At 35.2% G+C, this 13,853-nt stretch overlaps 1 protein-coding gene across 2 annotated transcripts in view; it reads right to left on the bottom strand.

Annotated features, from left to right (window-relative positions):
• Positions 1–13,853, bottom strand: part of SPATA6 (spermatogenesis associated 6) — a 149,403-nt gene that overhangs the window by 95,699 nt on the left and 39,851 nt on the right. For both annotated transcript variants that reach the window (XM_080802565.1, XM_080802564.1), the window contains exons 4-5: positions 4,440–4,481; positions 3,064–3,188 (exon numbers count right to left, since the gene is read on the bottom strand). In XM_080802565.1, coding sequence (XP_080658691.1) covers positions 3,064–3,188; positions 4,440–4,481 — 167 coding nt within the window. The remainder of the gene's footprint in view (positions 1–3,063; positions 3,189–4,439; positions 4,482–13,853) is intronic.

The raw sequence follows: 13,853 nt of genomic DNA, 5'->3' as shown, positions 1-13,853 counted from the left end.
CCAGCTAGAACCTTGAGAATTGTCATTCTGAACTTTAGATCTGTCATATTACCAATGTCCGTATTGATTAGGTCCCCAGCCTTCGGTACTGCCTCTTGTTCTTTTTTGTGTGAGTTTTTCCGCCTTGTTATTTTGTCCAGATAAGACTTGCTTTCTCCTCCTCTAGATTTCCACTGTTCTTGGTGAGTGAAGTTGGTCTTGGCTGGGTTTCTTGTTGATCTTCTGGGGGAGGGGCCTGTTGTAGTGATTCTCAAGTGTCTTTGCCACAGGCGGAATTGCACTGCCCTTGCCAGGGGCCGGGCTAAGTAATCCGCTCGGGTTTGCTTTCGGGAGCTTTTGTTCCCTGAGTGCATTCCGTAGAGTTCCAGAGGACGGGAATGAAGATGGCGGCCTCCCAATCTCTTGGCCCGAGGAGCTGAGAGCTTGGGATCCGCTCCTCAGTGCGCCCTCAGAGAAAAGCGCCCAACCGCCCAGCCTCTCTGGCCAGCGGTCGCACCTTGAGGAAAGCAGTCAATTGCTGGAACCTGGAGAAAAGCGCCCAGTCGCTTCCATCTCTGGCCTCCGGCCGCGCTCCGAGCCCACCTAGCCTGCGACCGGCACAAGGTAACCCCGGGCTGAGAGCTCACTCCTCAGCTTTGTCACTGTAGCCGGCTTCCCTGATCTAATACCTGCGAGCTCTGCGGCACTCAGACACCCCCGGTCCTTCTGTGACCCCGCGGGACCTGGAGTTATGCTGACCCCACCTGGCTTTCCCCCCGGTTTAGCCTCTGGAGCGATGTCTCCCAGTGGAGCAGACTTTTAAAAGTCCCGATTTTGTGCTCCGTTGCTCCGCCACTTGCCGGGAGCCAGCCCCTCCCCCCGGGGTCTATCTTCCCGTCACTTTGGATTCACTTCTCCGCAGGTCCTACCTTTCAGAAAGTGACCGATTTTCTGTTTCTAGAATTGTTGCTCTTCTTCTCTTCGATTTCCCGTTGGATTTGTAGGTGTTCACAATGGTTAGATAAGCTCTCTAGCTGATCTCCTGCTACCCGGTGTCGTCTCAGCCTGCTACTTCTCTGCCATCTTGACTCCTCCCCAAGTTCTAACCCTCTAATACCAGGGTTGTTCCTCCTGGCAACCAGCCCCCATCCTTAGGTTATCTAGAGGCTTTCCAAAAGTCACCTCATTAACATAACAAAAGACACCTTTATTGCTCCCCATCACTTAGGAAATGCCAAGGATTTGGGGAGCTCTGTGCCAAAACAAGAATAAAGACCAAATATATATTTCTTACTTTAAATCACAGTATCACAGTCTCACCCTTCAAAATTGATTCTGACCTCTCTGGTAGCAGAGCTTCTGATTTTTCTGCCCAGCCCCAGGATTGGTGAAGCTACAATTCTCACTGGCCTAGGGTATGGGAGCTGTCCCAGGCAAGAAGATCCATGTGGCTGCCATTTTTATCCAAAGCTTTTTTATCCATTTTTATCCAAAGCTTTAGCCATTATTTAAGCATAAACACTTACTCTTTTTTTTTTTTTTTTTTTTTTTAGTTCTAGTTGGTTAACATACAGTGCAATATTAGTTTCAGGTGTATAATATAGTTATTGCCATTTAGTTTCCGGTGTTCTGAAATTGTTTTTTGTGATGATTTTGTCCAGTTTTATACCTGTTTTTTATGGAGAGAGGAATTACAACCCCTTCACACCACCATTACCAGAAGTCTTAATTTGCATGTGTGTGTGTGTGTGTGTGTATATTTCTTGACTTAGTAATCTGAAGATACTTATTAATGGTCCATACTTCGATGTTTATATTGCCAATTTGGTATAATACAGCATTTTAAATTACTTTCAAAACACCATAATTTTAAAATCATATTTTTTTCATTGCAAGCCTCCATACATTTGCTGAAACACTCGTTGAAGGTTTTTATAATACAGAAGATGGCTAATAGACACTGATAATATCCCAAAGGAAGTATATTTTCATAGACTTGCTAGTTAGTCAACTTTAACACTTCTAGCAAGCTGAAATTGTTATTTCCCAGAACAGAGTATATCATAAACCTAGACCCAAGGGAAAAGTATTTAATTCACCATATTGGCTCATGGATCACCCCACTTTCCTTACTCATACTGCTTTAACATTTTATAAAGGTAGTAAAAAAAAGTTTGTCCAAATTATTTCAACCTAGACATCTTTTGCTATTCTTCTTTGAAATAGCAGGGTCTTCTCTCAGTTTCTCTAAGCAGAAGACATTTTCTGGGACAAATATATTTTTAAATCACCTAATGAAAGTTGAAAGGAGTTGGGGGAAAGGATGGAAGAGTTGGCTGTCATAATGCTGCTTTCACTTTTAGGTATATAAATGTCTATTTCCATGACAGGAACATACAACAATTAATCTATCCAAAATCTTACTAATGAGCATTTAAATCATTTTGATTTTTCACTACTATGAACAATGCTATCAATGAACATCCCTAGGAAGGCTCTTAGTATACCAGAGAGAATACATTTTCATGTTACATACCTATAAGGCAAGAGGCTATGAGAATCTTTGCCTTTACTAGATAATTCTGAATTGTGGTGGTTCCAACTTACATGGCATAGCAGCATGTAAGAGTTTTTCACACTTCTAATATGGTCAGATTTTATTAAATTTTACCAACCTTATGGCTATAAGAATGAAATCATCGGGTTGTTTTAAATTTGGATTTCCTTATATGCTAATGAAATTGAGAATCTTTTCAAATGTTTATTGGTTTTTCTTTTGAGAGATCAATAAAGAAGAAAGAAGAGGCAGACATGGAAAGTAGGGAGGTGGGAGGCAGAAAAAGAAGAGAAAAATCTTAAGAATATAAGGCAAATTAATGCTTATTAATTCTGGATGAAAGATGCATGGGTTTTGTTCAGATTTCAGTATGTTTAAGATAACATCATAATTTCATAAAAAAATTGTGTTTTGAACCAAATTAAACTCTGAATTAGTTCTTCACATTTCAGGTATTCAAGCATATGTGGTGGTTTTTGACAATGATCCCACATCACAGATTGATTCAGAAAATTGTAAGCACTTACTCGAAGGCCAGAAATCCTCCTCATGGTAACCTGGCGGTTTGAATCATGGTGTCCAGAAATTTGGTTTGGACCCGGGAACATGAAATCTCGTGTATTTTCATCATATGTAGACAGTGTTTCACCCACTACAAGAAAGATACCCTATGATTCAAATTATAACAAAATATTCTATTTAGAAATAAAATCATCAAGTACAATATATATAGTGCCTGACACCTTACTGAAATTTCTGCTTCAGGGCCTTTTTTTTCTATGAAATAAAAATTAAAAGAAAGTTATGTTAAATGGATTCCTTACTCAGAAATGTAGTACATATTACTACTTCTCCCTCCCCCTTTTATAGAAGGGAGATATTCATGTAAATTTTGTGAGTACCTATGTGTTTCCAGAGGAAAAAAGTCCTTGTAAACATATCAAGTTGGTATGACATTTACAAATCTAAAATGTAATTACCAGCTCCATACATTTTTTTTATCTTCCATTCTTTTCTAATTGCCCTTATAAGGCACTAGGTTACATGTTGGAAAAAAAATGAAGGTGTTTTCTAGAATCTGTGGTTACACAAATTAGGTATACATGTAATAATCAAAATCTTTAAGGTTACTAAATTTCAGTAACACATAACTCTCCATTTTTCACATAGAATAATTATTTAAGATAGAATTCTCCTAAAAATCACAGAAGTACATAACAGAAATCAAGCTATCCTCCATATCTTAATTTTAATTTTACCTACCCTGGAAATTTGTAATGTTTACTGAATAGTTAAGGTTTTATTCCACCCCCCCATTCACAGTAACACTCAACACACAAAAACAAAGATAATTACTTTATCAGCAAAAAAATATAGTTTCAGGAAAATCACAAAAATGCAAAGTCAGTTTTTATGAATGGCACAAAATATGCTAGGAGAATAGCATACAATTTTCCATTTTTCTTTATTATTACTTATTCAACTTAGAACAATATAGTCACACTATTTATGTCAATCTTTATGTATTTATGTATTTGTGCATAGTGGACCAATACGAGAAACTCAACATTGTTCTTAATTTGGGAAGAAGGGAAAAATACATTTTTTTTTAGATTTTTTATTTATTTTCAGCGTAACAGTATTCATTGTTTTTTCACCACACCCAGTGCTCCATGCAATCTGTGCCCTCCCTAATACCCACCACCTAGTTCCCCCAATCTCCCACCCCCCACCCCTTCAAAACCCTCAGGTTGTTTTTCAGAGTCCATAGTCTCTCATGGTTCACCTCCCCTTCCAATTTCGGAGAAGGGAGTTGAGGGAAATTGGAAAATACATATTTTTTAAAAGCATTCTTTGACATGGGTTTGCATATCAATTACGTTATCAAAATATAATACAGTACCTGGTGGAACTAGTTGAATCAACTCAAACAATGCTGTATCATCTGAAAGTTTAAAGAAAAATTTCCTTAAACAAATTAACAATAAACAAAAATTAGTTACTTTATCATAAAAGTATCTAAAAGTCAAAGTAATTGCTGTTTATATATGCTTATATATGTTTATATGTTTATTTCTTAGTTTATGTATTATCTTAGCACATGTTTATGTTTATGTATGTTTATATCTTAGTACACTATGTATATTTTTTGGTTGCTTTGTCTCTTAGGGCTTTATTAATCAATAGTAGAGATTATCCCTTTGATCTCTCTGGGGTTTTTTTCTGATTTTATTTTTTTAGACTATCTTTTTAGAGCAGTTTCAAGTTTATAACAAAATTGAGAGGAAAATACAGAGATTTCCCACATATTCCTGTCCCCACACAGGCAGAGCCTCCCCACCATCAACAGCACTCACAGGAATGGTACATTTTTTTTACTAAGGATAAGCCGCCATAGGTACATCATAATCACCCGAAGTCCATGGCTTACCTTGGGGCTCACTCTTGGTGATGTATACTCTCTGGGTTTAGACAAATAAATGCATAATGACATATTCTACCATTACAGTTTCATTCATAGTATTTTCACTTTCCTGGCTTTCCTCTATGCTTTGCCTATTCATCTCTCTCCTCCACTTCAATTTGCTCCCACGAGCAGCCACTGATATTTTTACTGTTCCCGTAGCTTTGCCTTTTCCAGAATGTCATATTATAATCACACAGTATTCAGGTTTTTCACATTGGCTTCTTTCACTCAATAACATGCATTGAAGTGTCCTTCATGTTGTTCATGGCTTGATAGTTCATTTCTTATAAGTGCTGAATAATATTCATTGTCTGGATGTACCACATTTTATTAATCCATTCACCTTCTATGGGCATCTTGGTTGCTTCCAAGTTTGGTAGTTATAACTGCTGCCCTAAACACCCTTGTTCAGGTTTTTATGTGGATAAAAGTTTTTAACTCCTTTGGGTAAATACAAAAAGGGTAGTTGCTGGTTTAAACGTTAAGAGTATGTTTAGTTTTGTAATAAGCCACCAGACAGTCTCCAAATTGCTGTTCCATTATGAATTCCCACCCGTGATATATAAGAATATATAAGAAGAATTCTTGTTGTTCAATATCCTCATCAACATTTGGTGCTGTCAGTATTTTGGATTTTGACCATTCTAGTAATGTGGTGTTATCTCGTTTTAATTTGGATTTCCCCAGAGACATATGGTATGGAGCATCTTTTCATATGCTTATTTGCCATCTTTATATGTTCTTTGATGAAGTATCTTTTAAGGTCTTTGGCCCATTTTTAAAAATAATGTTGCTTGTTATTTTATTATTGAGTTTTAAAGTTCTTTGTGTATTTTGGATAAATGTCCTTTATCAATATTTTATAAATATTTTCTCCTAATCTGTGGTTTAACTTTTAATTCTCTTGATACTGACTTTCTCAGAGTAGAAAATTTTAATTTAAATGAATTTCAGCTTATCAATTATTTCTTTCATGGGTGATATCTTTGGTGTTGCCCCTAAAAAGGCATTGTTGTACTCAAGGTCATTGAGGTTTCTTCCTATGTTATCTTCTAACAGTTTTATGGTTTTGTATTTACAATTAGGTCTATGATCCATTTTGAGTTAATTTTTGTTAAGGGTGTATTGTCTGTATCTAGATTCCTTTTTTCGCATTTGGATGCCTAAGTGTTCTAGCAACAAAAACTCTATATTTGTTCCTCTGTATTGTCTTTGCTCCTTTATCAAAGTCAGTTGATTATATTTTGGGGGGGGTCTATTTCTGGGCTCTCTATATATCTTTATGAATATAAATTATGTCTTATTTCTTAAGCAGTGCTGTGAGAACAACGGGTATATTATATACCTCCTTATATTTTTAATATGTCTGAAGTATTTTATAATACATTTATAAAAATAAGAATAAAAGATGAATTGTGTCTCGTCTCCCCTTCCAAGACCCATGAAAAAGGCATAATCTCTTTCTTTCTTTAAATTCTGCCATTATCATCCAAGGAAAGTCTTAATCATTTAACCCAATACCAGTGTGTCCTATTTATGAAGAAATATTAAATAGTTCCTATAGGTTATAATTTGAAATAATTTAAAAAAAAACCCTCATATGGCTCTTTTCCTCAAGAACTTTACATTGCATTGAAAATATAAACATTAAAGGAAATAAACACACAAATAAATTATAAATACAAGTCAGAGGTACAATGAAGGCACTACAGGTAGTGCTATAAAAGACTATACTAACAAGTCCTAATCTATTCCAGGAGTCAGAGAAGCCTGAAGAAGAGCTCTTTAGGATCTGATCTACAGCATGAACTGGTGTAAACTGGAGGACTAAGGAGGTAGAGTTTTTTAAGTAGGAGGAATAGGATGTTCAAAGGCTTTAAGCAGAACAAAGCACGGTAATCTGAGAGATCAGGTGTTTGAAAAATAACCCTTGTGCAAAAATCAACTTAAAAAGGTAAACAATGAAAGCATGAGAGACATAAAAAGGTAGTAAAAAATAATGTCTGAAACTCAATAGAAGGAAACAGAGAAATAATTTGAGGCATTTGAGGCTGCTTTTCTTTTTGGATATCTGACAGTACTGATAAAGGTAGCTTAGAGGCTGAGAAGCTGAACATAGCTTTTGATAAATTCATGAAGTAAAGGATGAAAAACTGGAGTATCATGCCCTTGGAAAGAGGCAGGAGGGGAGGTATGCTAGTAAGAGACGATGGCCTAATAAACTGGCTAGGCTATAAGATTAGATCTTGAAAAGATAAACTACAAGGGTAAAGAGTAAACTAAAAATAGATAGCCAACACTGTATACTGAATGCTTGTATTCTCCCAAAATTAATATTTTGAAATCCTAGTCCTCAATGTGCTTTCGGAGTTGGGGCCTTTGGGAGGTAGGGCAAATCCTCATAATGAGATTTTGAAAAGAAACCCCAGAGAGCTTCCTTTCTCATTCTGTCACATGAGGATACAGAGATAAGATGGCTATCTACAAACAGAAAGGGAACCCTCACCAAACACCAAATCTGGTCACCTTGATCTGAGACTTCCCAGCCTCCAGAACTGTAAGAAAAAAACTTTTATAGTTTATAAGCCACCTAGTCTGTGCTATTTTGCTATAGCAACCCAAATGAACTAAGACAGCCAACTAGGAACTAAGGGCTAAATTCGAATCATCCCAAATCCTGTCCGAATTAAGGTGGTCCAGAATTGTTAATGCCCCCTAGATATCTGCCAAATACCAATCATAAATCTTTTCTAAAAGAAAATACCATCATCTAAGTTATTAAATTATTTCAAAAATTTTTACATTTGAAGTCTGACAATCAATGAAAACTGACCAAGTATACAGGAAAAATGAAAATTGGGACAGAAAAACAAGAAAAGTAACAGACAACAAAAACAGGTCAACAGGAGATCCAGAAAAATTAATTATCAGACTGGGACTTAAAATATGCTTAATACATTTAATAAAATAAAATGCAAGGTTGAGAATGTTAGTTGAGAACTAGAAACTATTATAAAGAACCACAGGGAAATTTTTTAACTGAAAAATACAACAAGAACAAAAAAACCCATAACAGGTAAATTTATCAGATTATAAATGACCCTGGAGAGATCGACAGAATTAGAAGATACTAGTACCTTGAGTAAAGCACAGAAAGCCAAAAGGATGGAGAACATAAAAAAGGGGAAAAATGGATACAGTAAAAGGTCTGACAATGTGTAACTGGATTTGTAAAAGGAAAGAAGAGAAAGGGACAAAAGCAATATTTGAAAGGTTAATGCCAGAGAACTTACTTGAAGAAAGATATCAAGATACAAACACTGAGCAGAATATATTTTAAAATATACACACACATGCATAAACAAATATATGCAGAGTTGGGCACATCAAAGTAAAACTACAGGAAAAAAAGACATAAGAGAAGATATTAAAATTAGCCAGTGGACAATGACAGAATACCTTTAACAAAATAACAATAAAATTGACAGATGATTTTCAACAAAAACTTAGGGAATGAAAACAGTATGTTCTAAGAGCTAGGAGGCAATAATTCCAAGTTCAGCAAAACTACCCTTCAAGAATTAAGAAAAAATAAAGGCATATCACATTAAAAAAATCAAGATAATTCATCACCAAAGACCATTGAGAAAGGAACTGTGAAAGAATTTTCTTCAGAAAAAAGCACTAAACTGAGAAAGAAGCTCAAAAACAAAGGAAATAAAGAACAACCAAAAAGGTAAAATACGATGGTAAAGTGAAAAGATGATGCTGATACAATAACAACAATAATATTTTGTGTAGTTTAACTGCATACTAATCTAAAATGCAAGACAAAAAAACACATAAAACCTACAAGGGACATAAATGAAGTCAAGTAGCTTTAAGCTTCTCCACTCCTAGAAAAGGTAAAAATAAAAAAATATATATATTAGGGTTTGATAAGTGAAGCATGCATTCTGCAATCTGTACGGTAACCACTGAAAAAAACAAAATAGTAAAGAACATGCACTTCCAAGTTAATGAAAGAGTAGAAATGAAAGAGCAGAAAATAGAAGAAAAAAAGAACAATAAAAATCAATAATCAGAACAAATAAAAAGTAAATATTATGGTAGATTTAAACCAAAATATATCAGTAAATACATTTTTTATGTAAACATTTTCTTTTGAGATGAAGATTCACATGCAGTAAGAAGCAAGACAGAAAGACTACATATACTTTTTACCCATTTTCCCCCAATGCAAAAATACACCATAGTCCCCTCTTATCTGTGGGGGATATATCCCAAGATCCCCAGTGGTTGCCTGCAATCATGGACAGCCCTGATCCCCATATTTACTATGTTTTTTCCTATATATACGTACCTATAATAAAGTTTAATTTATAAATTAGGTATAGTAAGAGATTAACAATAAGTAATAATAAAATAGAAAAATTATAACAAATACTATAATTATGTGAAAGTGATCTTTCTCCCTCTCTCAAAACACCTTATTGTACTGTATTCACCCTTCTTCTTGTGATGATGTGAGATATTGTGAGATGATAAAATAACTATGATAAGATGAAGTGAGGTGAATGATTGTTAGGGTACTACCAAAGTGAGGTGAATGATAGTGTTAGGTTACTATTGACCTTCTGACAATAATAGGTCAGATGGAGGATCATGTGCTACTGGACTGTAGGTAACTGAAACCATGGAAAGCAAAACCCAACATAAGGGGGGACTACTATAGTAAAATATATCACAACCACAATGACACTGATACAATCCACTGGTTTTATTTAGATTTCTCCAGTTTTATTTGTATTCATTTATGTGTGAGTGTGTGTCTATATTTAGTTCTATATACTTCTGTTGGGTGTGTAGGTTTGTGTTCACCACCACAGTCAAGATACAGAAGGGCTGCATCACATCTGTAACCACACCCACCTTCCTCCCCAAACCCATCCCTAACCCCTGATAACTACTGGCCTGTTTCCAGTTTCTATAATTATATCACACATTGTAAGAAAAAGTCTAAATCAACCAATTAAAGACAGATTGAATTTTTATTTATTTTTATTTAAAATTTTTTTTCAGATTATATTTTTAAAGAAAGAAAACTATTTTCAAATCTGCTTATAAGACACACACATAAAACACAAGGACATACAAAGATAGAAAACAAAAATATAAATAAAGGCATAATATATAAAAAATATCTACAAAGACATAAAATATAATATACAAAGGAAAACAAAACAAACAAAAAAACACCTCTGGCTTGGCTGCACTAGAAAAGAGAGAGAAATCTTCCAAGAAAAGGATCAAAATAATAAAAGGTTCAATTCACCAGCTGATGAATACATGGTAACACTGGTCAAGAGAAAAGAGAGAAGACACAAATTACTAATATCAGGAATTAAAAGAGATAGAGATATTCAAAAATTCTAATAAGACATTATGAATACATCCGTGCTACTGAATGTATTGAAGGTACCTGATCTGAATCATAATTCAAACAAAAATGATTGAACAATTATAATACAATTGGGGAAATGTTAACTGAGTGGATATTTGATGATGATAAGAAACTGGTATTTTTTGGTGTGAGGTAAAGTTGTTCCTTTATTTTAGACACCTATATCTGATCCAATCTTGACATTTACTTCAAAATGATCTTCCTTATTAAAAAAAACAACAACAAATTTCTACCAAAAGAAAACTTAAAACTTCTATAGATATAGAAAAACAAAATGGTTTTATATATATATGCACACATATATATGTAGAGATACACACAATTTGTTAGTTAAAACCTAACAAGAGCAACAACAAAACACTAAGTCAGTGACTTCACTGGTGAATTCTTTCAAACTTCTAAGGAAGAAAATGTGTCAATTATGTACACACTCTTTCAAGGGCCATAAAAGAAAGAACACTTCTCAACTTGTCTTACAAGCTCAACAAAACCTTGATACCAAAACGTGACAAGAAGCTCAAAAAAAAAAAAAAAAAAAAAAAAAAGACAGGTTATCTATCCAAAACCTACATTTTAGATATTGGTATCTATAGATAAAGTCATATGATGTCTGAGATTTACTTCAAAATAATGTAAAAAAAAAAAAGTGATGATCTAAAAAAGGGTATAGGGGCATGCAGGTGGCTCAGTCACTTAAGCATCTGCCTTCAGTTCCAGTCATGATGCCAGGGTCCTGGGATCGAGCCCCATATCAGGCTCCCTGCTCAATGGAGAGTCTGCTGCTCCCTCTCTCTCTGTCCTCCCTCAACTCATGCTCTCTCTCTCTCTCTTACTCACTCTTTATGTTATATAAATAAACAAAATCTTTTAAAAAAAGCAATTTAAAAAAGTGATTTACTTCAAAATATTCTAAAAGAAGGGGGAGATAGAGATAAAACAACATTAGCCATGAGTTGATAACTACTGAACTGAGTGGTAAGTCAGGGGTGTTTATTTTTCTCTTTTGTTTACTTTTGTATATTTATTAAATTTTCTCTTAATAAAAAGGTTTTTTAAAGTATTTTTGATTAAAGAAAGTTATGTGTGTGCTCTAAAAGCATCACTGTGAAAACTCCCATTATACTGTTTTGTTCAAGTTCTCTTCTGCCTTTTCCACTAAATCTACAGAAATTATACAATGGAATACTGTTCAGCCATAAAAAAGAAGAAATCTTACCATTTGGAACGACACGGATAGATGTTGAAAACATTACGCAAAATGAAACAAGTCAGACAGTGAAAGATAAATACTCTATGATCTCATTTACATACGGAATTAGAAACAAAAAGGAAAAAAAAAAACATCAAACTCTAAAAAAGAGATCATATTTGTGGTTACCAGAGGCAGGTGGTGGGGGAAGGATAAATGGAAGCAAGATGGTCAAGTTATAAAGATAAGTAAGTACTGGGGATGTGATGTACAAATGATGATTGCCATTACCACTGCTGTATGACATACAGGGATACTGTTGAGAGAGTCAATCCTAAGAGTTCTCATCACAAGAGAAATTTTCTGTCCTTTTCTTTGTATTGTATCTATATAATGGGTGCTAACTAAGCCTCTCATGGTGCGGGAGCCTGGGTGGTGCAGCCTGTTAAGCAGCTGACTCTTGGTTTCATTTAGGTCATGATCTCAGGGTCATGGGATCCAGGCCCCCATTGGTTCTGCACTAAGCACAGAGTCTGCTTAAGATCCTCTCTCCCCTCTGCCTCTGCCCTTCCCAACCACGCACTCAGCTCAGTGTGCACTCAGGTGTGTGCACTCCCTCTCTAAAATAAATAAGTAAAACAAATAAAATAAACCCATCATAGTAACTGTTTCACATTATACATAAGCCAAACCATCATGTTGTATACCTTAAACTGATACAATGATGTATGCTAATTATTTCCCAATAAAACTGGGGGAAAGAAGTTTTAAAAGGAGGACTCTTACCAAGAAATTAATCATCTCCTTTTAGTCTTTACCATCTGATTTTGTCAACTGTTCATCTTCTTTCTTATTACAATTTCTAAACCTCTGGGTCCCTACCACTTTTCACTGAAGATGAAATACATTCCCTTCAAACGCAGGACTTTGTCATAATTTTGAGTAATATCAACTTCCATGTGACTGCCTCATACAACAGCTCTAATCCCCTCAAATCCAGTACACTTATGCAAAGATTCTGCTCATTTATTTATATGTCTCATTCTTCTTTTACTAAAATGGGCCTATATTTGATTTATTTCTGAATCCTCTATATTCTCTCAGAGTTACGGAGTCTGCATAGGCAATCGAAAAGCTGGAAAAAAACAAATTCCACTTCTTATCATAGGTCAGTGGATAAGCAACTTTTGTGTAAGACAACTTTACTATTATCCCTTGAATCACATTGCACATTCTATGACTACACCATGCTGTTTTTCATCCCTTTTCCAATAGATGGAAGAACAGAAAAGGATTAATGCTAAACGTGGTGCTGAAATAAGAGCTAGTCTTTTAAGAAACTTGATCTATTGCACTCAAAATAATTCTAATTCTTGACCACCAAGAAAAGTCCTGTCTTCTAGAAAATAAAATGAATTTTGTTAGAATCAAACACATTAAACAAGACTGGGATAAGCTGTCTTAATTTTCTATACATACCAACACTGTATTTTCTTGAGGTCACTTATTCTGCAACCTCAACTACTTGAAAAACATGATTACAAACCAGAAAATATACCTTCAAAAAAAGGATGAGGGTAGTCAAAATAACAGTAGTATTTACTACCATCTAGAGAATATCTTGTTTGCCAGGACTAAGCTCCTATGAGCTTCACACTAATCCTCAAAACAACCTTAAGAAGTCAGTGCTCCCCTTCAGATAAGACACAGAGCCTAAAGGTTAAGGTTTCCGAAGATCCTAAGTTCCTGAGCTGAGATTTGATCTTGGCTCTAATGGTCTTCAAAGTCTGTACTGTTTTCCTTAACAGCCTACTGGAACTAGAAAATGAGACTTACAATACAAATGTTAGATGAGGAAACTGTATTTTGAATGAGGAGTAAATAAAGAATAGGACAGTAGCTAGATGGGGGTGAGTATGAAGGCCGGGAATATATTTTTTTAAGATGGGAATATACAGCATGTTTATATGGGGTGAGGGTTCACAACAAGAGAGAAGTTGAAGATAAAGGAAGAATTAAAAATATCTAATGACTGAGGGGTGCTTGGTGGCACAGTCAGTTAAGCACTGACTTTTGGTTTTTGACTTCAGGTTGTGATCTCAGGGTTTGTGAGACTGAGCACTGCCTTGAGCTCTGCAATCAGTATGGAGTCGGCTTGAGTTTCTCTCACTCTCTCTGTCTGCCCACAGCCCTGCTC

This window comes from Martes martes, assembly GCF_963455335.1.
Source record: "Martes martes genome assembly, chromosome: 4".
In the NCBI taxonomy this organism is placed as follows: Eukaryota; Metazoa; Chordata; class Mammalia; order Carnivora; family Mustelidae; genus Martes; species Martes martes.
The sequence above is the reverse complement of the archived record's forward strand: the minus strand, read 5'-3'. Positions and strand labels throughout refer to the sequence as shown.